Source organism: Echinops telfairi, unplaced genomic scaffold (assembly GCF_000313985.2).
Source record: "Echinops telfairi isolate 266 unplaced genomic scaffold, ASM31398v2 ScPeMD7_7469;HRSCAF=8507_0, whole genome shotgun sequence".
NCBI lineage: Eukaryota > Metazoa > Chordata > Mammalia > Afrosoricida > Tenrecidae > Echinops > Echinops telfairi.
In genome coordinates, this window is record NW_022111372.1 from 21,802,515 (window position 1) to 21,826,295 (window position 23,781).

At 38.6% G+C, this 23,781-nt stretch overlaps 3 protein-coding genes across 4 annotated transcripts in view; all 3 read right to left on the bottom strand.

Moving 5' to 3' along the window:
* Nucleotides 1-119, bottom strand: part of LOC101661339 (keratin-associated protein 6-2-like) — a 6,361-nt gene extending 6,242 nt beyond the window's left edge. Inside the window, exon 1 of the mRNA XM_045284530.1 lies at nt 5-119. Coding sequence (XP_045140465.1) covers nt 5-119 — 115 coding nt within the window. The remainder of the gene's footprint in view (nt 1-4) is intronic.
* A 12,202-nt stretch (nt 120-12,321) lies between these two features.
* LOC115873559 (keratin-associated protein 6-2-like) lies at nt 12,322-12,582 on the bottom strand. The gene has a single exon (XM_030888853.1). It carries the CDS (start codon nt 12,580-12,582, stop codon nt 12,322-12,324), a length of 261 nt encoding a protein of 86 aa, XP_030744713.1.
* An 8,419-nt stretch (nt 12,583-21,001) lies between these two features.
* LOC101661960 (keratin-associated protein 21-1-like) lies at nt 21,002-21,364 on the bottom strand. Of its 2 annotated transcripts, XM_030888852.1 has the most exons (2): nt 21,280-21,364; nt 21,002-21,189 (listed from the first exon to the last, which is right to left on the bottom strand). In XM_030888852.1, the coding sequence occupies exons 1-2, from the start codon at nt 21,362-21,364 to the stop codon at nt 21,002-21,004; spliced, it is 273 nt and encodes a 90-aa protein (XP_030744712.1). The 2 variants fall into 2 exon arrangements, with proteins under 2 accessions (XP_030744712.1, XP_004711377.1); XM_004711320.1 differs by having other exon boundaries at nt 21,002-21,364.
* Between the last annotated feature and the right edge of the window lie 2,417 nt (nt 21,365-23,781).

The window sequence follows — 23,781 nt, forward strand, 5'->3', positions numbered from 1 at the left end:
CCACAGCCATAGCCTGAGCCATAGCCACAGCCATAGCCTGAGCCATAACCACAGCCATTGCCAGAACCATAGCCACAGCCATAGCCTGAGCCATAACCACTGTAGTAGTTGCAACACATGTTGTTGAGAGGTGAAGTTTCAGCTGAGGTGTCGGAGGATGATTCTGAAGTTTGAATGTCATCCACTACCCCAGGTCCTTTATATACACCAGAAAGGGGCGGGTCACACTTAACATAGACTCTGTGACTTCATTACAATAGCAATTTTCATTTTTAAAAAGATCATCATACTAAGGAAAACAATATTTTAAGATGATGATGTCTAGGATTTAACAAGTCCATCAAGGGATTTGTAAGAAAGCTAGTTTCCCCAACACATTGAAGAAGTATGTCCGGTGGAATGCAATAATACAACAAATACAGATGTTTCTCTTCAGAGGCATTAACTTTGCAGCAGTTCCAAGTATACAAACCTGGGCACTGGAAGATGGCCCAGTATCTTATATTTCAGCATCAGCAGGAAAGTCCCTACTCTGGAAAGGAGAAGCAAACAGTAGGGGTATATGCTGAAGCCCTTGCAGATGCTTTCTTGCAAGAAAGTAGATAGAATATGTGTAGAATTGTCACTGGAGTTGTGGTAAAGAAACTAGTGGGACCAAGAAGATAGGAAATGGTGAAAAAGAGGCATGTGGAGTAGTATACAAAATGGAAATATCATTGCCTTTCCTATTACAGCACAATTGAGTCCATTCACAGTGTTATAGAATAGACATTTCAGTGTGTTATTTTCTCTCTGGAAGCACCCTACCTGCTGACTTCATCACATTCTCACCTGTGATTGTCCCATTGAATCCCAATGGCACAGTGGGATGCACCCTTGGCTGCTCACCAACAGGATGGTTGTTAGAATCCTCTACTCAATCCATAGGAGAAAGATGTGGCATTTGCTTCCATGAAGATTTATGGCCTTGGAAATCCTGTAGAGCATTTCTACTTTGTCTTAGAGGGTCACTACGAACCAGAACTAACTTTCAGATAGTAAATTTGAGTTTTTTAATTGGATATCTCCCATAAGAAGCATGCTTGACCTTTCTCAGTTTGCATTAGTTATTATTCCTCTCTTCCTTCATAGACCCTAGTGCATAACTAGAATGTGGCACTGTACATGTTCCTTTTAATTGTCTGCTTCTCACAGTGGGGGTTAGTTAAAGCCTTAATCTGTCTCTTTATTTTTTGAATATCTTACAAATGAAAATCTCACAAACCTTTAGATAATTTTAATTTAGTGTGTGTTGGATAAAAAAAATTTAATACTATTTAAATTTTTAATATATTCACATACTTTTTTACCATATTACCCTTTATTATTATATTTATTATATTATTTGAGTCTTACAAAACTTACAATTCATAAGTTGTGATACACATAAAAGATATGAGCCAACACAGGTGAAAGGCTATCAATTAATTTGCTCAATAACTGTCAATTCATTAGTGATAGAGGTTGATTGTTTCAAATTCTACTCTAGAAAAGGCAAGTCCCTTAAGTCATATTTCCTGCAGTGTTCCATATGGAAAATGTTGATTTAATATAACTAAAAATGTCAATATTTTATTACATCTGCCTTCAACTTTAGTCGTCTGGATCTTCTTTCATTGTGATCTTCAGAGTTCTCACCTAAACGTGGTATAAACATCAAGCAGACAAATCTAACCATCCCCAAAACTTCTATAACAACAACAACAAAATGAAGAAAGGACCCATTGCCATCATCAAGTTTATTCTGGGTCGGAGAGACCATGTAGAACAGAATAGAACTGTTCCCTAGGGCTTTGAAACCTGAACATCTTTATATGTAGATGGTCTCATCTTTCTCCTTGCCTGACTGGTATGTTCAAATTACAGACCCCGTGGAGAGCAGCCCAATGTGTAACCCATTAAGCTACCAGGGCTCTTGTCTATAACTCTCCCTAATACCTTCTAGAATTATTATAACAATTTTTCTCATGCTGTGGTATTCGCTAACTATTGAGAATTCAAAAATTTTAGAACACTGAGGCTAATTTTAGATATAGTATTAAGCTTTGGAGAAAAATGGTATTAACTCATTTAGGCCTCCCAAATTTTAGCCTATATGGGTTAAAAAAGATGTTCCATAGATTAGTAGCTGGGGTCTGTAAAGCTTGTGAATAACCATCTAAAGTACAACCATTGTTCTCTCTCTGTCAAGAGGAAAGAATGAGGAAAACCAAAAAGACATGGAAGCAATTAGACAACTGAACTAATGGGCCATGAAAACATCATTCTCCATAACTCTGAGAGAAGAAAAATTACATAGTACCTGGTAGCCATTCCAACAACTCTTAAGAGAACTGAATTAGAAGATCCTGATGCAGTATCAGACTCACTCATTTATCTATGCCAAGAAATAAGAAACAGAGTACTTGGCCAAAATACAGAGTCATTGAACCTAAAAGAAAAGGGCATTCAACCATTTCGAGAGGTAGCATATAAGCAAGAATGAACGGTGCTCAAGGAAGAAATTCAAGCAGCGCTGAAAGCATTAGCCAAAAACAAGACTCCCGAAATTGATGGGATACCAATTGAAATATTTCAACAAACTGATGAAGCCCTGGAAGCACTCACTCATCTATTCCAGGAAGACAGCCATTTGGCCATCTAACTAGAAGAAATCCATATTTGTATACATTCCAAAGGAATGATGACCCAACAGAATGCTCAAATTATAGAACATATCATCAATATCACATGGAAGTTATAATTTTGTTGAATATAAATTCAACAATGTTTATAGCAGTAAATTGGGAGTTTTGTGAGGCTTAGGGTCAATTAAGAAGAGGATTTGAAACAAGGGATATTATTGCAGATGTCAAATTAATCTTGGCTGAAAGCAGTGAATACCAGAAAGATGTTTACTTGTGTGTTATTGACTATGCCAAGGCATTCAACTGTTGGATCATAATAAAGTATGGATAACCTTAAGAAGAATGAGAATTCCAGAACACTTCATTGTGCTCATGTGGAACCTGCATGGACCAAGAGGCAATTGTTTGGACAAAACAAGGAATACTATATGCATTAAAATCAAAAAAGATATATGTCAAATTTATAACTTTAACTATTCTATTCAATCTGTATGCTTAGCAAAAAATCTGAGATGCTGGTATATATGAGGAAGAACTTAGAATTGAAAGATTAGAAATGCTTATTAACAACCATTGATATGTAGATGACACAACCTTGCTTGCTGAAAATGAGGAAGGTTTTAAGCATTTGTGGATGGAGATGAAAGATTGCATTCTTCAGTATGGATTACAACTCAATGTACAAAAAAATCCTCACAAGTAACATCATGATAAATAGAGAAAAAGATTGAAATTGTCGAGAATTTCACCTTGTTTGGATCTGCAATCAACACTCATTGAAGCAGCAGTCAAGAAAGCAAGTGATGTGCTGCATTTGGTAAAACTGCTGCACAAAATCTCTTTGATGTGTCAAAGAGCAAGGATGTCACTTTGAGAATCTGCCCTAAGTTTTTGTATTTTCAACTGCGTTCTATGTATGTGAAAGTTAAACATATTTAATAACAAGAGAGAAGGGGAATTGAATTATAGTTCTAGCGAAGAATATTGAAACTACCATGGAATGCCAAAAGAACAAACAAACCTGTCTTGGAAAAACAACAGCGAGACTGCTCCTTTGATGTGAGGATGCAGAGACTTGGTAGCATGGCCCTCAGACATTGTATCAGGAGAGACAAGTCGCTGGAAAAAGATATCATGCTTGGGCAAATGGGAGGGCAGCAAAAAAAGAGGAAGACTCTCAATAAGATGACTGCAACAAGGAGCTCAACCATAACAACGATTGTTAGGCTGACACAGGACTACACAGTACTTCATTCGGTTGTACATAGCATCACTGGTTTGGAACCAATTTGACAGCACCATGACAAACAAGGAAATGTTAAAATTGTCAAAGATACAATTTTACTTGGATCCACGGTCAATAAGCATGGAAGAAGTAGTCAAGAAATCAGACAACATGCAAAAGCATCCAACTGTGCAGATCAGAAAGGCGTATGGATAACATTGATAAGAAGTACAAAGATTAAGATTAAATGGTTTGAAGACAGCAAAGTATACCACATGGTTTAACATAAGAAAATTAAAAAGAAAGAAAGGTACATATCAAGATTGTGTTGTTACACCATACTTACTCAGTCTGTATGCCAACAAATCATCTAAGAAGTTGAACTAGCATGACACCAAGATTGGAGGAATATTAATTTACAAACCACAACACGCACATGACAAAAACTTGCTTGCTGAAAGCAAGGAAGACTTGCAGAAGTCGCTGATTGTAATTTAATATCTCTGTACAGTTTTTTTTAAAATAGAGCTTAGCCTTGAGATCTAAGCCACACCTTCTTTAACCAGCATTTGATGTCATGGTCTAATTATTGCATAATGTGGTCCCAAATTCCTGATACAAAATTGCATTATAATATTCGGTAATTGTCTAGAGTGGAAATCAATGGAACTGGGCAAGTAAATAACTCCAATCAAAGCCGTTTGGGGAGAAGGTAGATAAATACGGATTGTGAGTGTGCTTTCAAGTCTGGAATTTTTAATATATTTAAAACATTATTTTGGGTCTGGTAATCCATGGTCCTTTCAGGTTTCTTCACTAATATCAGAATTCAATGCAGCAATTCTTCTATAATCATCTATATCCATGTGTTAGAATGGATATAAATCATTGAGAATACCATGGCTTCGGTCAAGCACACCTTAGTCCTCAAAGTAACATCTTTGACTAACTCTTTTTGTCTTGTGTAGTATATTAGGAGGTATGATGGCTTGGTGGTTTAACCATTAGGTGCATTGGGTAGTTAACCATTAGATTGGCAGTTCAAAACCACCAGCCGCTCTGAGGGAGAAAAATAAGGTTTTCTACACCTGTAAAGAGTTATAGAGACTCACAGAGCCAGTTCTACCCTGTGAGTCAGAAATGATTCTATGGCAGTAAGTTTATACAGCTTATTTACCTAACACAGTGTGTCATTTGATTTCTTAACTGCTGTTACTATATGTGTTGATTGTGGATCCATACAAGTTTAATGCTATCGAGCAATAAGGTTTTCCATGGCTAAACACCAAAAGTGGATTACCTACTCCTATTTCTTAGTCTGTTCTTAGTCTGTAAACCCTCCTGAGACCCGTTAACTGCTGGTATTTGAGGTAATCCAGGGGCATAGCTTTAGCATTATAGCAACAAGCAAGCCACCACACTATGACAAACTGAAACAAGAATGGTAGAATCCTCAGCTAGTAGTGTTTTATTATTTTCCTTTAAGACTTAGAGAATTTAAATTATGTGTTTGTGGTTAGCAACAAATCACTGGTAGAGCCCATATTAGACCACAAGTATTAAGACCTAGGCTCTTAACCACTATCTATAAAATTTTACTTTGGGCAGTGTCCATAATTGGAATAAGGATGACTGAAGAGTAATTGCTACATTCAAATTGTGGTACTAGTAAATAAAATTTAAAATAGCATTTACTGCCAGAAGAACAAACAAATGTATCTTAGAAGAACCATCGCCAGAATGCTCCGTTGAAACGAGGATGGTGAGAGAGCATCTAACCTATTTGGGCCATGTCAAGAGAGACCATTTCCTGGAAAAGGACATGAAGTACCATATATACTCATGTATCAGCAGAGTTTTTGGTACACCTTTTATGCAGTTTTTGTAGTAAAATTAGGTGCTGTGGCTGATATTCAGGTTGGCTTATGCTTGAGTATATATGGCAGAAGGCAGCAAAAAAGAAGATACATAATCAAATGGATTAATACAGTTATTGAGCATTGATTGTGGATCCAAGTAAGACACAATTCTTGGGCAAATTTAACCTTTTCTCTATTAATCATGATGTTACCTAATAGTCCAATTGTGAAAATTTTGGTCTTCTTTGCGTTAGGAAGCTGAAAAGGACTAGCATTGACCAATTAGAATCAGAAAATCATGTATTTACTACGGTGGGAATAATAGACTAAGGAAATATGGTGTTGCATTCATAGTTACAAAGGACATGCTGTGATATATCTTGAAATTCAATACTCTCTGTGATAGGATTATATCTATTTAGATTCAAGAAAATCTAATCAATACAACTAATACTCAAATTTATGCACAAACCACAAAAGCTAGTGATAAAGAAATTGAAGAATTCTACCAGTCTTAAGTATGAAACTGATCAAGCATGTAATCAAGGTGTATTGATATGTATTAATGATTGCAATGCAAAAGTTGGGAACAAAGAGTAGTTAGAACAGTAGTTAGGAAATACAGTTTGGGTGATCACATGATAGGATTTTGTAAGATCAATGATGTCATCATAACAAATATCTTTTTAACAACATAAAAGGAGACCATAAAAATGGACTTTTGGTAGTGAAATATACAGAAATCAAATTTATTTTATCTATGGGGGAGGGGGGCAGAGGAAGGGAGGGGGAGGGGGGGAAAAGGAAAATGAGCGGATTCCGGGAACCCAAGAGGCAAGAGAATTTTGGGAATGATGAGGGCAACAAATGTACAGATGTGTTCTACACAATTGATCTATCTATTGTGATGAATTTTATGAGCCCCAATAAATTGATTTAAAAAAAAATGTCAAAAAGTGACTGGACAAGACAGACTATTAGAATGAACTGTGCAAAGAACCTAGAGTTAGAAAACCAAAAAGGAAGAACCTGCTCAGAATACCTTGAACTAAAAAGAAAAAGAAGAAAGAAAAAATCAAGGCTTTAATTGCTATACTGATTCTATGATAAAAATATTGAATCATGCAAAAAGTGTCAAAAGAAGACAAAGAGACTACTCAGAGACACTTCATTTAAGAGGTAGCATATGAACAAGAACCAAAGATACTGAAGGAAGGAATTCAAGCTGTACTGAAATGTTAGCCAAGAACAAAGCTCCACAAATCGATGGAATACACATTGAAATGTTTCAACGGGCTGATGAAGCAACGGAAGCACACATTCATTGATACCAGGAAATTTGGAAGAGAACTTGTTGACCAAATGACTGGAAGAGATACATATTTATACCCATTCGAAAGGAAGGTTACCCAACAAGGTGCTCAATGTATAGAAAAACATTATTGATATCACATGAAGATCATCTAGCAATGATTGTTGCAGAACATGGGCATCGTCGAGCTGCCAGAGGTTCTGACCAGATTCAGAAGAGGAAGTGGTACAAAGGATATCATTGCTGATGTCAGATGGATCCTGGCTCAAAACAGAGAATATCAGAAAGATATTTATTTGTGTTTTACTGACTATGCCAAGGCAGTCAATTGTGTGGTGCATAACAAACTATGGAGAACCTTGAGAAGAATGGGAATTTCCAGAACACTTCATTGTGCTCATGAGGAACTTGTAAATGGATAAAGAGCAGTTATGTGGACAGAAAAAGAGAATGCTGCATGTTTTAAAATCAGGAAAAGTGTGCAATAGGGTTGCATTTTCATTATAGTTATCCAATCTGTATGCTGAGAAAATAAACAGTCAGATTGTATTATAGGAAGAAGAATGCAGTATCAGGATTGGAGGAAGGCTTATTAACAAACTGTGATAGGCAGACAACACCACTTTGCTTGTGGAAAGTGAGGAGCACCTGAAGCATTTGCTGATGAAAGTCAAAGATTATAGCCTTCGGTATGGATTACCACTCAATGTAAAGAAAACCAAAATCCTCACAACTCGACTAATACGTAACATCACAATAAATGGAGAAAAAGTTAAGGCTGTCAAGGATTTTGTTTTGTTCTATCCACAATCAATACTCATGAAAACAGCAGTCAGGAGATCAAACGACACTGCATTGGATAAATCTGATGCACAAGACATTTTAAGTGTTGAAAAGCAAGGACTCAATTTAAAGACTAAAGTGAGCCTGGTCCAAGCATTGTTATTTTCAATAGCCTCATGTGCAGGTGAATGTTGGACATTGAGTACTAAAGATGGGAGAATTGATGCTTTTGAACTGTGGTGCTGGAGAATAATATTGAAAGTACTATAGACTGCCAAAAAAAAAACACAAATAAATCTGTATTGTAAAAAGTACAGCCAAAATGCTTCTTAGAGGGAAGAATGGCAAGCCTTTGCTTCACATACTTTAAACATGTCAGGAGAGATCAGTCCGTGGAGAAAGACTTTAAGTTTGGTAAAATAGAGGGGCATCAAAAAGAAGAAAGATTTAGACAACATGGACTGAAACAGTGACAGCAATGATGGACTCAAATATAAGGACAATTATGTAGATACCAGAATTTTGCTCTGTAATATATAGGGTCACTATGAGTCAGAACTTATTTCATGGTACCTAACAACAATAAGGATTAGAAGAGCCATATATAGTAAGTCACTGCCCTGCTACATGGATCCAAATTTTCATTTACCCGCACTTCCAGCAGTCTGGTGGTTCAAGCACACACACCAGAAAACAATGTTCTAATCTTACATTTTGTTATAAATTTGTAACAAATTTATAAACCTCTATAAACCTATTACCATGTATTGTATTAAACAAACTAAACATCGCCAGATTTTCTCTGACTCAGAGTCACTGCATTTGAGATTTTGAAGATAAGTTAATGTTAGACTGTGAAGGAACCTTTCCTGGATACATATATTTTACATGCCTTTCTTTTTCCAAATGCCGTCAATAACAACAAGCAAGGTGAAACAGTAAGTTATCTATTCAACAATCTATAATTTCTAGATTTTCCCTACTTTTTGCAAGCTTAATCACAGGGTTTCAGATCCAACTTTATATATGAGTGTTTAAATTTGTCCAACAAACGTGAGGAAGATCCAGATCTTGAAAGAAGCACTGATTCTTCATCAGTTGGTCAATGATGGATTCAGGGCATTCCCACACTAGAGCTCTGAATTTAGCACAGGAACTTTTGTTTTTGTTGAGGCAGGTGGGCTTGTGGGGGTCTTCCGGTTTTAGGAACTTCAGACTTCTTAGTGCAGTTTATATTACTTGCCCCAATCCAAGAATGCATTTGTAACGTGCTGGAGCGGAGCTTTTCCGATCAGAAATGTGACACCTTATTATACCCCAGACATAAAGAACTCGCTCTCCTCCTTTTGTCCTTGTTACTTTTTCATTAAATCATTTTATTAGGGGCTAGTACCACTCTTATCACAATCCATACACACATCCATTGTCTCAAGAATATTTGTGCATATGTTGCCATCATCGTTTTCAAGGCATTTTCTTTCTACTTGAGCCCTTGGTATCAGCTCCTCATTTTCCCCTTCCTCCTCCCTTCCTCATGAACTTTTGATAATTTATAATTACTATTATTTTTTCATGTCTTGAACTGTCACATGTCTCCCTTTACCCCCTTGTCTGTTGTTCATCCCTCTGCAATGGGGTTATAGGTAGGTCATTGTTAATGGTTCCCCCTTTCTCCCCCCACCTTCCCCTTACACTCCTGGTATGGCTACTCTCAATATTAGTCCTGAGAAGTTTATCTATCCTGGATTCCCTGTGTTTCTAGCTCTTATCTGTACCCATGTCCATGCTCTGGTGTAGTCAGATTTGTAAGGTAGAATTACAGTCGTGATAGTGAGGGGTGGGGGTGGGGAGGGAGGATTAAAGAACCAGAGAGAGGAAAGCTGTATTTTCATTGGTGCTGTACTGCACCCTGGCTGATCCATCTACTCCCCACAGCCCTTCTGTAAGGGGATTTCCAAGTGCTTACAGATTGGCTTTGGGACTCCATTCCGTACTCCCAGCCTTATTCACATTATGATTTTTTGCTCTGGGTCTTTGATGCCTGATACTTAATCCCATCAACACCTCATGATCACACAGGCTGATGTGCTTCTTCCATGTGGGCTTTGTTGTTTCTCAGCTAGATGGCCGCTTTTTATCTTCAGTCTTTAAGACCCCAGATGCTATATCTTTTGATAGCCGGGCGCCATCAGTTTTTTTCACCACATTTGCTTATGGACTCGATTTGTTTTCAGTGATCTTGTCAGGAAGGTGAGCATCTCAGAGTGCCAGATTATTAGAACAAAGTATTCTTGTGTCGAGGGAGTACTTGAGTAGAGGCCCAATGTCCATTTGCTTCCTTAATACTAAACTTATAAGTATATGTGTCCCCAGGGAACGCCAAAAATAGACTGTGGGGCCAGGACATGGCTCCCCATCAGACTTAACTGGAAAACACTCGTAAAGGACAATATATAGACCTCGAATTATTTATAGTCTTTTCTTTTTCTTTTTTTTTAAGCAAAAGGGAAGAAATTTATTGGAGCCCATATGGGAAACCCTAGAGGGGCCCAGCATACCCTACTGTGTAGCCATGACCAGCAAAGGGTCACCCCATTCACTGTACCCCCATGTCCCAGAAGGACTCCCCTTGAGCCGAGCCCCAAAGCTCCAGGACTGGCTGGGGTAGGGACTGCTTTTCTTTTTGTTGTTGTTGCTATTGTTTTATTTTCTATTGTTACTTTGTTGTGATTGGTCTTGTGTTTGTGCATATTGTTGTCCCTGCATGTGTATCTGGATGGGATTGGTGGAATAAACAAGCCAGAAGAGAGAACAACAGGACAACAGTTCCAAGGGGGACATGGGAGATGGGGAGGCAGGGGAAAGGAAGTGTGTGTTAACAAACCCAGGGACAAGGGAACAACAAGTGACTGACAATCAGTGGTGAGGAGGGTGTAGGAGGTCTTATAGGGCTTGATCAAGGGCAATCTAACCGTGAGGAATTACTGAAACCCAAATGAAGGCTGAACATAATAGTGAGACAAGAGGAAAGTAAAAGGAAATAGAGAAAAGGACTAGGAGGCAAAGGGCATTTATAGATATCTAAATACAGGCATGTACATATGTAAGTAGATTTATATATGATGATAGGGAAATAGATCTATATAAATGTATCTATAGGTTACTTTTCTTCTATCATTCTCTGTAATCAAAATCTTTTGAAATTATTATATTTCACCTCAGCTGCACTGGTAAACTGCCAGGGCAGAAGTTTGAAACTACCTGCCGGTCCATGGGAGAAAGATGGTGCTTTCTTCTCCCATAAAGAGTTACAGTGTTGGGAACTCACAGGGACAGTTCTACCCTGTCCTACAGAAGTTACTACGAGTCAACATCAGCATGATGGCACTGAGTTTGAGTCACAACTTGAAATTATTTCTGACTTCAGTCTCTTTGGCTTAAGTATCCAGTTCATCACACTTTACTTTTCATTCACCTTATTTTCCATCTGTGACAATCATCTGAATCCTAATTTATCTTAATTTGGTTTTGCTTAAAAAAATGCCTATTAGAATACAAGCATTCTGAGGGCAAGTAACTTTTATATGATTTTGTTTTGGTTGTATTTTTTTTGTGTCCTCAATGTCTAAATTGTTGCCTATTCAAGACATTTTTAAAAATAGCTACTGCATATGTGAATTATTTAAATTTACTAAAGATATTAACACATTATAATTGTGTTATATCTATATAGTGTGACATATCTTTTTCTTTGTTTAAGGATTTACTTGTAATGCTTACCAACCAAGTGAGATTGAATATTTTAATAAGCCTGAACTATCTCATTTCCAGTACACCTCTTAAAATGCTGACTAATTCTTCTCTTTGTGGTTTTTGTTATAACCTCCTAGAGAGGTGTAATTCCTCTTTCTTTAGACCTTGCAATCCCATTCTAAGTATCAATGTCAATTATACTGAACAGTTTGGAAATACCATATGATATGTGCTCAGGTATAAAAGGGACTGAATGCAAGAAATATTGAAATAGCTTAAGAAACCATTACTTCTGGAATAGTAAAGTTGGGATACGTAATCACTGAGAAAACTAAGATACAGCCAAATTATTATTATCAGTTTATAATAGAGACCATAAATTCATAATAAAGGAGTAGTTCATAATCAATTACAGAGAGATTTACTAAAAGAACCATTTTTATTAAGAAGAAATGTTTCTCAACAAGATGAAATCAATACAATCATAACAGAGAATCAAAGATTAAAGGAGTACGACTAACATTTGGAAACTAGTCAGAGACTATCACAGAGACTCTGGACATTAAGATGCCATCCGAAGAAATGAATAACAACAACTTTGGTACTTGAATATCAACAACTTTGTCAATCATGTACTTTCTCAATAATCTTGATGAAAGGTTCTTAAATAATTATTTTTCAAAGTGTCATTCCATTAGGAAATGATATTCTGACATTGATCTTCTAGCAGCAAGAATAGCATCTTCTGTAGCAAAATGGTCGATAACCACAGGATCCATAGCCAGAACCATATCCACAGCCATATCCGGAACCATATCCACAGCCATAACCGGAACCGTATCCACAACCATAGCCAGAGCCACAGCCACAGCCATAGCGGGAGCCATATCCACAGCCATAACAGGAACCGTATCCACAGCCATAGCCAGAGCCATATCCACAGCCAGAGCCACAGCCAGAGCCACCGTAGTAGTTGTAGCACATGGTGTCAAGAAACAAAGTTTCAGTTGATTTGAAAGAGGATGATTCTGAAGTCTGAATATCAGATGATATTCCAGGTCCTTTATATACTGCCAGAAATGGGTGTGGCACACTTTGTAGCCCCATTACTACAGCGATTTTCATTTTTAAAAAGCTCATCACACTATGGAGTAAAACATTTCCAGGGACTACTGTAGGTACCCTACACATGGAACAAGTATGTCTTGTGGAATGTACTAAAGACCTAATGTAGATTTCCTCCTCAGAGGCACTAATTCTCTTGCCCTTCCAAGTACCCAGGATCAGGCACTAAGAGATGGCTTTACGTTTCTTATCTCAGCATCAACAGGAAATCCCCTCACCTGGAAATGAGAGAAAAGAGCAGGGGCATATGATGACACACTTAAAGGTTATCCATGTTCAGCACAGCACTATTTATCAAAGCAAATAAGATGGAAATAACCTAAATGCCCAACAGTGGAAGAATGGATCAATAAATGTTGAAAAAGTTGCAAAATGGAATACTATATACATTGTTAAAGAATAATGATGAAACAGTGAAACATCTTGAGACATGGATGGATTTGAAGGATATTATGCTGAGTGAAAAGTAGACCAAATGCCTAACCATGGGCTACCTAGTCATCAGGAGTTGCCCATCATGAACTGCATGTTGTCTAACTCTGAGAGTCATAAAATTGGACACACACAGCAAAACTCCATCATTAAATGGGACTTCCTGGAAGCTTTCTTGGTTTTCCTGATTCTGGATCCTCCCTTCAGCTACTTTAACTCCAATTGTTTGAATTGAACCAATTACTTCTTGCTGATCCTGGGGGTCTTCCACAGCCTGCCATTTAATCTATTGGCATTCTATGCATTTGCCTCTGCTATTCTGTGCCTGATCTGTTGACCTTGAATCCGCTCAAATTTTCAGCCGCTATACTATCATCTTAAGACCGATCTTAGTTTCATCAGCCACCCACAGTTACGTGAATCAAGAGAAATGTTCAGCCTACCATCTGATGCATAAACCAGGAATTTGCCTGGACCTAAAATCTGACTCCCTCTGCCGTTCATTGAGCTATGTTCTTGATATGCATTGGCTTCGCTTGATATATATGAGCTTCACTGGTTTTGCTTCTCATTAAAACTCCATCTAAGGCACTATATTTGCCATACTGCAAAAGTTTGATGGTAGATAAGGAAGACTGTGAAAGAATTGATATGTGTGATTTATGGTCTCAACAAATAATCTTCAATATATATTATACACAATACATAATCTTCAAATTATCTGAATAATCTGTCTTGAAGGAAGTACGGCCAGAATACTCCTTCAAAGAATAACAAGACATCATCCCATATATTTGGAAAGTTACCAAGAGACACTAATCTCTAGAGAAGTCCATCATCCTTGGCAATGTAGAAGGTCAGAGGCAAAAATGGACAGCACTCAATAAGATGGATTGACACATGACACATAATATGGACTCAAATATAGCAATGGTTGTAAGAATGATGCAGGAAAATGCTTTTCTTTTCTTTTTTCTTTCTTCTCCTTAAGATCATGCTGAATCACAGCAGATTTAATGGCACTAGCATCATCAACAACAACAACCTGGAATGTTATTCCTGCTAATAATAACCACATTTTAACAATCTCACATTTAAATAATCTCAAATTTCTTATATCAAAGCATAGCCTCCCTCTTAAGAAACCTGCTTCATATGTGCATTTTACATTTATCCCATAGTATACGCTCCAATATATATTGTCATATTAAATGCATTGGCATAATGGACTCCATTTTTGGTAACAAATTACTGAGTTTTAATTGAGTAGTTTTATTCCTTATGATTTGGCACTGCTTTTTACTTTATCGTCTTTTTTATTGGTTACTTAATACGTTTCCATTGAAACTGGTAAAAGATACTGGCTCTTTAGTGAAAGCAGAGTTTAGAGGGAAGCATGATAAAAGTGAAATATCGCTTATGGTAGACTGAAGAGTCAGTGGACAAGTGTGTAATACATTACATTTTTGATGGAACATGCCATTAAAAGGAAAGAGACTAGCTCAGCAGAAATGAGGAATCCATATTCTTCAAGAATTTCTAAAGCATAACATTTACCCATGACATCTAGAGAACATGTTACTCATCCAGTCTTTTGTGCCATGGAATATTATTTGCATACTATACTCCTCAATTATTGTTGTAAAACGAAATCATACATCAAAATGCTAGACTAACTGGCCTAATAGAGACTATTGCCACCCCTTAAACTATAGCCATTAGACACACTTCAAACCTGGTATTGGATCCATTCCCAGAGATTACCTTCACAGCCATGAGGGATATGCACCGCTGAACAGTCAGCCACACAGAATGAAAAAGGCAACTTTACCCCAAAACGAGATCAGAATGTAGAAAGAGGCAGGAAAGATGAAGGAATAGAAAACTAGACAATGAGTAATGAAGACTGCTGAAGACTTGATGCAGTTGAATTATTGAATTTGTGAAGAATTTTGTATTTACTATGGTATGGTAGTTAGATAATTTTATGTCAACTAGACACTCCTGGCTGGGATGGAGGCAAAACTTTCAACCAGGTCACCTTCTGATGCTGTCTCCTTGGGGGAGGAGGTGGCCTTCCTCCACTCTCTGTGCCCCTTCACCTTCCTTCTTGCTGACCACCCTCAGAGTAGCTGCTTCCCTGGCATGATTCCACTGAACTTGAATCCATCTGACTGCACCCACTAGCCTGTGACCTTCCTGCAATTTGCATCATTGCATATGCCTCGTGCATCTGAAGAAGGACTTATGGATGAGTATTGGACTTGACTTGAGTTGGACTGGTCTGGGATGTTTTCCTGATATAAAATTCATTCTTGCTCTAAAGTTCTTTCTTATATGTATATGAGTGTCACTGTATTTGTTTCTCTATTCAACCATGCCTAACACACATGAACTGCCAAAAGAATGAACCTGTCTTAGGATCCAGAATGCTCTTTACAAGTTCAGACAGTGAGAATTTCTCTTGCTTTAAATATGTAATCAGGAGGTATTGGTCACAGACATCATGCTTAGTAAAGAGTAAGGGGGAAAAAAGAAGAACCTCAACAAGATGTATTGACCGAGCCTTCAACAATTGCTTCAAACACAGCAATGACTGTGAGGATGGTACATGACCAGAGAGTGCTTTTTTGTGAAGTGTGTGTGTGTGTGTTTGTATTTAATTTTATAGAGACCCTTCATTAAACCCTAAACAAGAAGAAGGCATGTCATCAGGGTGAGGCAAACCATCAGCATGAGGACATGTGGTGTCCAAAAGATGCCTGACCGCATTGTTAAATACAGAGTATATAAAGCAAAAGAAATTTATCACAAAGCCATATCTGGTGGCACATACATTCACCACTATCAAAGCTGGGACTATAAAAGTGGAAATGGGTCATGATTGGGATACATTCATTACTGCAGGTTAGAAAGGTTTACAGGATTCATTGTGGGCCCCCCCCACCCCCTGCAACCACTTTGGTCAGGATATGACTCTTGCCCATGCAGCCCTGGTTTCCAGTTCCCATCAAGGACATAACTAGGCAAGCGTATGAGGACAAAACTGCTCCTCCATAGTCTGATTAAGGCGCTTTCAAACACATTCCATCTGCAGCAAAAAATGTTCACATTTGATGCATATGATCAGAATGAATTCAAAAGAAGCTGAATTTATGTCAAGTCTCTTAATGGAGTTGTGGCTCCCAGTTGTGTGGATTTTGGTGTTCTTTACACTGACTTGCAATCCATCCTGAAGGCTGCAGTCTTTGTACTTCATCAGTAAGATCTTCAAGTACGCTTTGCTTGAAGCTAATAGGGTTGTGTTATTGACATGTTGCAAGTTGTTAATGGGTCTACCTCTGAATGCTGCCTTCTTCTCAATAGGCCCTACTTCTCAAATTATTTACTCGGCATACAGATTGAATAGATGCAGTGAAGGGAGATAATCCTTGCATGTAAATTCCCTGATTTTAAACTATGCAACAGTCACTTGTTCTGATCGAATGACTGTCTCTTGGTCTATGTACAAGTTCCTTGCATGATAAAAGTCAAATGTTCCGGAATTCCCCTGTGGGTGGGTGTGTTTAATTTGTTTACATATTGTGATGGTTGGAATTCGTGTCAACTTGGTGGTACCTGTGTGGTGGTAGGCCTGGATTCCAACCTATCAATCAGGTCACAGCCTGATGACAGTGTCTTAGGGATGTGGCCTTTTTAATAAGAGAGTCACTGAGCTCATGCTTCTCTTCACCTTTCTTCTTGCCTGGATTGCACGTCTGACTCTGGGGTTGGTGGCCCATGTGACCTGCTTACTCTGTGAACTGAGGGGCCTGTCATATTCTTACAGACCTTGGAACCACACAGTCTTCTACCCAGCAGCCTGTGATCTACCAGCTTCCTCCTTTACCTTCCTGCTTCATCTATAAGCAGCTTCAGAGTCTCCAACTAGCATCTGACCCACAGACTTGAGTTGGATGATGCGGATTTCATAATATGAATTTATTTCTTGATATAAGGTTCCTCCAAATCCATAGAGGAGTGTCACTGGATTTGTTTCTTTGGAAAACTCAGCTTAACACAGTTGGGAACCAACACTGAGGCATAGCCAATAAAATGGCAATCCGGTAGAGTTGGATTCTCCTTCTCCTTTGTGTGGCCGGAGGTTAGAGGTGATGGTGCAATGTCTCCAAAGCCTTGGAAGCATGGAGCTTTGCAAAGGAAAAAAATGCATGAGAAATGAAACTTTTGATTCTTAGAAGTTTTCTTTGGTCAGTCTGACCTGAAAATGACTTTAGAAAAATGTAATAGATGTTAACCTGCTGAGTCCTGAAGAAAAGCTGCTGCTGGACATCCTGGCGTGGGGGCGGGGCCGGGTCATAATGCTTTTAGATAAAACAACTGGTGAAAGGCAAGGCCCGCTGGTTACAGCCTGTCACAGGCACAATGCCATCTGCATATGAATGGGATCAGCTAAGAGAACTTTGAATGTGAATGTTTTTAAAAGAGTTATGTTTAGAATCTGCCTGTACTATGATTATATTGATTTCCCTTGCCTGGTGTTATAGACAAAATATATGCTAGAAATGGGTATTGGAAGTTATGATTAGAGAGAGTTTGCAAGCCTAATGCCTTCAGCCTTTACAACCAGATTTGCAAAAGGGGAGTTGGTAGAAATAGATTTTTTTTAAAAATCCGAACCCACCCCTGGCATCTGGATGTATGCATTTGAAAAGACATGCAGATCCTCACAGAACCGCTGAAGAAGAGACTGTATTTTTTAAAAGTGACTTTCTTTTTGAATTTTGCACGAGAAGTTTGCCCGTGGATATGTCTAAGCTGGAAAAGTCTGTGCCCGTCATAGATCACCCCTTTAGGACTGAAAGTAAAAGTGATCCTGTGGGCGGCCTAGAATGCACAGTAGGTTACCACCTAGATTCACTTGCTGAGTGGAACTGGGGAAAATGCAGCAATGGGGAGGTGGCCACTGTGGCAGTTACATAATCTGTCAACTTAAGTGAAGTAGCCAATGATTCCTCTATGTAGAAATGGCCTTCTTCTGAGGATTCTGGGAACCCCTGTCTTCCTCCCTGGAGGTGGGACACACTCTCTCTCTGTCTTCCCTTTCCTGCTTTGAGATAATCAGAGAGCTTGTGGAGACATGTGGAGACCCACGCCAGCATTGAGATGCTTCCGTTGCCACTGGATCCACATGGCCTTCTACCCACTGACCTGTGTTCTGCCTGCATTCATCATCATTGCATGTGCTGTGTGAATCTAAAGAGGAATTTATGGACTAGTATCGGACATACGATCTAATATCGGATTTATGGACTTGAGCTGGATTAGGCTGGATGTTTTCTCAATATACAACTGCTCTTCTATATAAAACTCTTTCTTATACACATATGAGTGTCTAGGAAATTGTTTCTATAGTTAACCCAGACTAACACAGCCATTGACACCCTGGACCTGGTCCACAGGGACTAGAGAAGAAAGAGGAGGAAGGTCTGGCTGGTCTGAAGTTTAAAGAGTTATTGCCTGTGCCATGATCCAAAGTGACTATGGTTGATGAGAATGGGTGAAGGGGCCAGTGGTCTTAAAGGGAGAGTGATGCGTGGGAAATTTAGCTCTGGTACCCACTGACCTTCCTAGGACTGAGTTGACCAGAGACTAACTTGATAAAGAGGAAGATGCTTGATCCTGTCATCTGGTATACATTGCTTGAAGTTTTGATGAATGGCCTGCTCTAGATTTGATTCTGCTTATGAATGCAGATGCAAGAAGTGCCAACTGGAATAGAGATTCTTCACATCAAAGAATATGCTTGGCTGGTTTAATATGAATGTACAATTTATAAAGTGGATACCCCAAAGAGGAAAAAATAAAGGCATGAAAGACTGGTTTACAAACTTTCAAGGTGGTGTTAGTATCATAAGTGAAGCAAATGAGGATTCACATTGAATAATTTCCTCTTTTCCCAATGGGTCTAGAGAAAAGAAGGTAAGGTCAAGATAATATTAAAAGAATTACAGAATTCAGGTGTAGGTGAATGTTCACAGAACTGCAATTGTTAGGCATCAAATATTTTGTTGTGTTCACTTATAGAATATAAGATTTAAATTGGGCTGGTCTACTTTAATTGTACATGTTTTAATTGCATTCTGTTAGGCACAAGCTTGATTTCATTATTATCTTTATTTGGAGATTATATATGGTTAAAGAGTTATGTACAGATGTCAAGTTGACAGGCGGATGTCTATGATGATTAGATTTTATGTCAACTCTATGGTACCTGTATGGAGACCCAGTTGGAGTCCAATCTGTCAATCAGGTGATAGCCTGTTAGTCAGAGAGGCATTGAGAACTCTCTCTCAAGTGCCTATTTACCTTCCAGCTTGCTTGGCTTGCTTGTCTAGCTTTGACGCTGGTGACCCATGTGGCCTGCATGTCTGTGAACTGTCCCCACCCTGTAATGTTCCTCCAGACCTGGCTCCACGTGAATGTGGACCCATCAGTCTGCAATCTCTCAACTTCTTTCGTTGTTTTCCTGCTTCATTGGTCTGTAGCTTTGTGAGTCTGGGGAGGGCTCCATCGATCATCTGACTCTTTGGCTTGAGTTGGACAGGACAGGGCTGCTTTCTTAATATAAAATTCTTACTGAATGTAAACTTCTTTGTTCATACATATATGAGTGTCACTAGTTATTTTTTCTCTAGAAAATTCATCCTAACAAACATATAATGAATGCACAATATATATTCAATGAAACGTGCATAGACTTGGGATTATAAAACAAAATGGGAAGAAAACAGTTCTTCTCAGGTTGAAAGAATTCAAGAACAATTCAGCCTCAAGCTGATAGCCACTTAGAGTGTTTCCATATTTTTGCTATTATGAACAAGACTGTGATAAACATGATATATGAGTGTGCATATATCTCTTTGCACCATGGGTCTTATTTCTTTAAGATATATAGCTAATAGATGGATTGTGAGATCATATGATATTTCTAACTCTAATTTTAAAGGAAATGCTATGCTGTTTTGAAGTTGTTGTGCCATTTTATATCCCCAGCTGCAGTATATGAGAGTTCACATCTCTCCCTCCAGAATGTATTGTTTTCTGCTTGTTTATATTTAACTTTCAGAGAGATGATAGGTTTCCTTTTCTTTGTTTTTTTATTCTCACATTTAACAATGAATTCTGATTCCAGTCCTCAATAACAAACAACTATATCTTCAATTCAATACCCTTTAGCATACAATTACCACATGTCCTTTTCTTGAGATTTTTTGTCATGACCTCCTAAATAAGTATCAGTATTCTTCCTTAATATACTCAAATTCCTTTCTCAATAACATTTTCAGCATCAGAGCACAGTTCTGAAATGCATGTCCTGTGTACTGGATCTGTGTGTGCCTAAATATGTTGGGCACGAGAAACAGGCAGAGCATATATGCTTTATGATGCGAGTACAAGAGGAGATACTTGTAATAATGAAGAACATCAAGTCCAACAAGCATGTGGTTAGTCCAGTTATCAAGCCTAGTCATATCTCCAGACAGGATTAATTCACAAGAAACTGCAGAGATATTTGCTATAAAGAACCATTTTATTGAAAACAAATGATTCCACCAAATATAGGGGAAATTCACATAGACATAAAAGCAGATCAGAGATTAGAAGAGTCTAGATTAGCAATTAAAAATTAGATGACATTATAGAGCTTTTGGTCATAAAGATGCCAATGTTTGTCAAGAATAGAAGTTCAGGAATACAGAAATCATATTGTAGGGTCTCTTAAATCAAAATTATTCGTTTGAAGTGTCATTTCAGAGGCAAAACTTGTTTGAATAGCATTGTTCTAACAGCAAGAATAGCATCTTCTGTAGCAAATGGGCCGGTAGCTACAGCATCCAGAACCATAGCCAGAGCCATAGAGGGAGCCAAAGCCACAGCCATATCCTGAACCGTATCCACAGCCGTATCGGGAACCGTATCCACATCCATAGCCCGAACCGTATCCACAGCCATATCCGGAACCATATCCACCGCCATATCCCAAACCGTAGCCACAGCCATATCCCGAACCGTAGCCACAGCCGTATCCGGAACCATAGCCACAGCCATAGCCGGAACCATAGCCACAGCCGTATCCGGAACCATAGCCACAGCCATACCCTGAGCCATAGCCACAGCCATAGCCACCGTAGTAGTTGGAACACATGGTGTTGTTGAGAGGTGAAGTTTCAGCTGAGGTGGAGGAGGAGGATTCTGAAGTCTGAATGTCATCCACTACTCCAGGCCCTTTATATACACCAGAAATGGGTGGAGCATTCTTAACATAGACTCTATGACTCCATTACTATAGCAATTTTCATTTTTAAGAGTTCATCAGACTAAGGCCAATGATATTTTCACAAGGATTTGTCCAACATTTGACACTAGGCAATCAAGAATGTTGTATGAAATTAGATATCCCATACAGCTGGGGCACATATGTCCTATGGAATGTAATCAAACCTAATTTAGGTCACTTCTTCTTCTCAGAGGCATTAAGTCTCCTGTTCTTCCAGCACACATACGGAGGCACCAGGAGATGGAGCAACCTCTCAGATCTCAGCATCAATAGGAAAGCCCCTGGACTGGGAGGTGGGAAGCAATGATCAGGAGCAAACAATGAGGTACTCTTTCCTGCAAATACTTTCCTGCAAAAAACCTAATGGGTCCAATGCAAATTGATTGCTACAGTGATGGCAGAAACAGGAGACAGGTGAGGCCTCAAAGATGTGAAATCCTTCAAAAAGGGGATGTGATGCAATATACCAAATTAAATATAATCATATTTTTAGCCAATGCAACAAAATTTACTCCATCTAAGGTTTCATAGCATATAACTTTTGGGCATACGATGATGGATTTCTTATCCTTTGGTTTGGAGCATTCACCCTTAACAGTAAAATCTGATTCCAATTCCTCAGTAACAAAGGACTATACCTTCAACTCAATTACTCCTTTGCATGTGTCCTTTACTTGAGATATTTGTCATTATCTCCTAAATAAGTGTCATTGTTCTTCCTTGATATATTTCAATTCCTTTATCAACAATATTGTTCTCAAAGCAGAGTTCTGACATGTGTATGCTTTGTACTGGCTCTGTATGTGCCTAAATATGTTAGACAAAAGAAGTATGTGGCGCAGACTTGATTTATGATGCAAATATAAGAAGAGGTACTTATAAGAGTGAAGAACATACGTTCTTCTTAGAAACACCTTGCCTATTTATCTCACCAAATGTTCACCTATTAATGCTGCCCCACTGGTGGCAGAGTGCTTGCATGTTGGCTGCTAATGGCAAAGTCAACAATTAGAAATGACAAGCCCATCTCACAGGAGAAAGATAAGGCTTCCTACAGTCTCAGAGTCCCACAGGGGTAATTCAACCCTGTATCATAAGGTCATTGTGAATTAAGAGAAAATATAAAATCTGTGAGGCCTTCTGTTGCCATAAAGCTTTACAGTCTCAAAAACCCTATGTTGAGTCAACATGAACCAGAATAAATTCAATTATAGTGACTTTGGCATGATATAATTCCCTCATGAAGGAGTCAGGGTGGGGCCAAGGATTAAGTATTGGACTGACAATCACAAGGTTAGTGAGGACAGTGATTCAAACCCATTATCAACTCTGTGAGAAAAGGGCGAGGCCATCTGATCCTGTAAAAAGTTACCTTCCAGGACCTGATGAAGTAGTTCTACTTAATTCTACATGGATGCTATGAGTCAGGATCCACTGGAGGGAAATGGTTTTGGCTTTTGGTTTTAATGCGCCAGTGATCTCATCATAGGTCAGGTGGCTCTATCTTCCATCAGAAGCACTTATGTACATTCCCAGTGTGCATTAGGCAACATCCATCCACTTTTCTATATATCCCCGTGCATAATTCTAATGTGGTACTGAATATGTTATGAGCACAATAAAGGGTGTCCCAAAGTCCCATTATTCTCAAGGTTAGCCATAGTACAAAGGTTATCCATAGGTTAGTATGTTCCACATAGTCAAATGCCTTTGCACAGTCAATAGAACACAAGTAAACATCTTTCTGGTATTCTCTTTCAGCCAAGATCAATTTGGCATGGGCAATGATATCCCTTGTTCCAAGTCCTCTTCTGAATCCATGCCAAACCTCTGGTGGCTACTTGTCAATATACTGCTGCAACCATTGTTGAATTGGTCTTCAGCAAAATTTTACTTGCAATAAATTATCAATGATATTGTTCAATAGTTTGAGCATTCCCTTGGGTCACCTTTCTTTGGAATGAGTACAGCTTGCTGAGCCATTTCAATTGGTATTCCATCAATTCATGGTAACTTGTTTGGGGCTAGTGCTTTCAGTGCAGCTTGAACTTCTTCCTTCATATGCTACCTCTTGAAATGATGAAATGCCAATTCATACCTTTTGGTACTGTGGCTCTGTATTCTTTCTATCTTCACTTGATGTTTACTGCATCATTCAATATTTCCCCCATAGAATTTTTTAAGATTGGGAGAGGGAGAGGTGGGGGGAAGGGAAGAGGTGTTAACAAATCCAGGGACAAGGGAACCAGAAGTGATCCAAATTGGTGGGGAGGTGGGTGTGGGAG

Excerpts from the sequence above, each read along its gene's own strand:
- LOC115873559 (XM_030888853.1), bottom strand. The coding sequence starts at position 12,582 with ATGTGCTACAACTACTACGGTGGCTCTGGCTGTGGCTCTGGCTGTGGA.
- LOC101661960 (XM_004711320.1), bottom strand. The coding sequence starts at position 21,364 with ATGTGTTCCAACTACTACGGTGGCTATGGCTGTGGCTATGGCTCAGGG.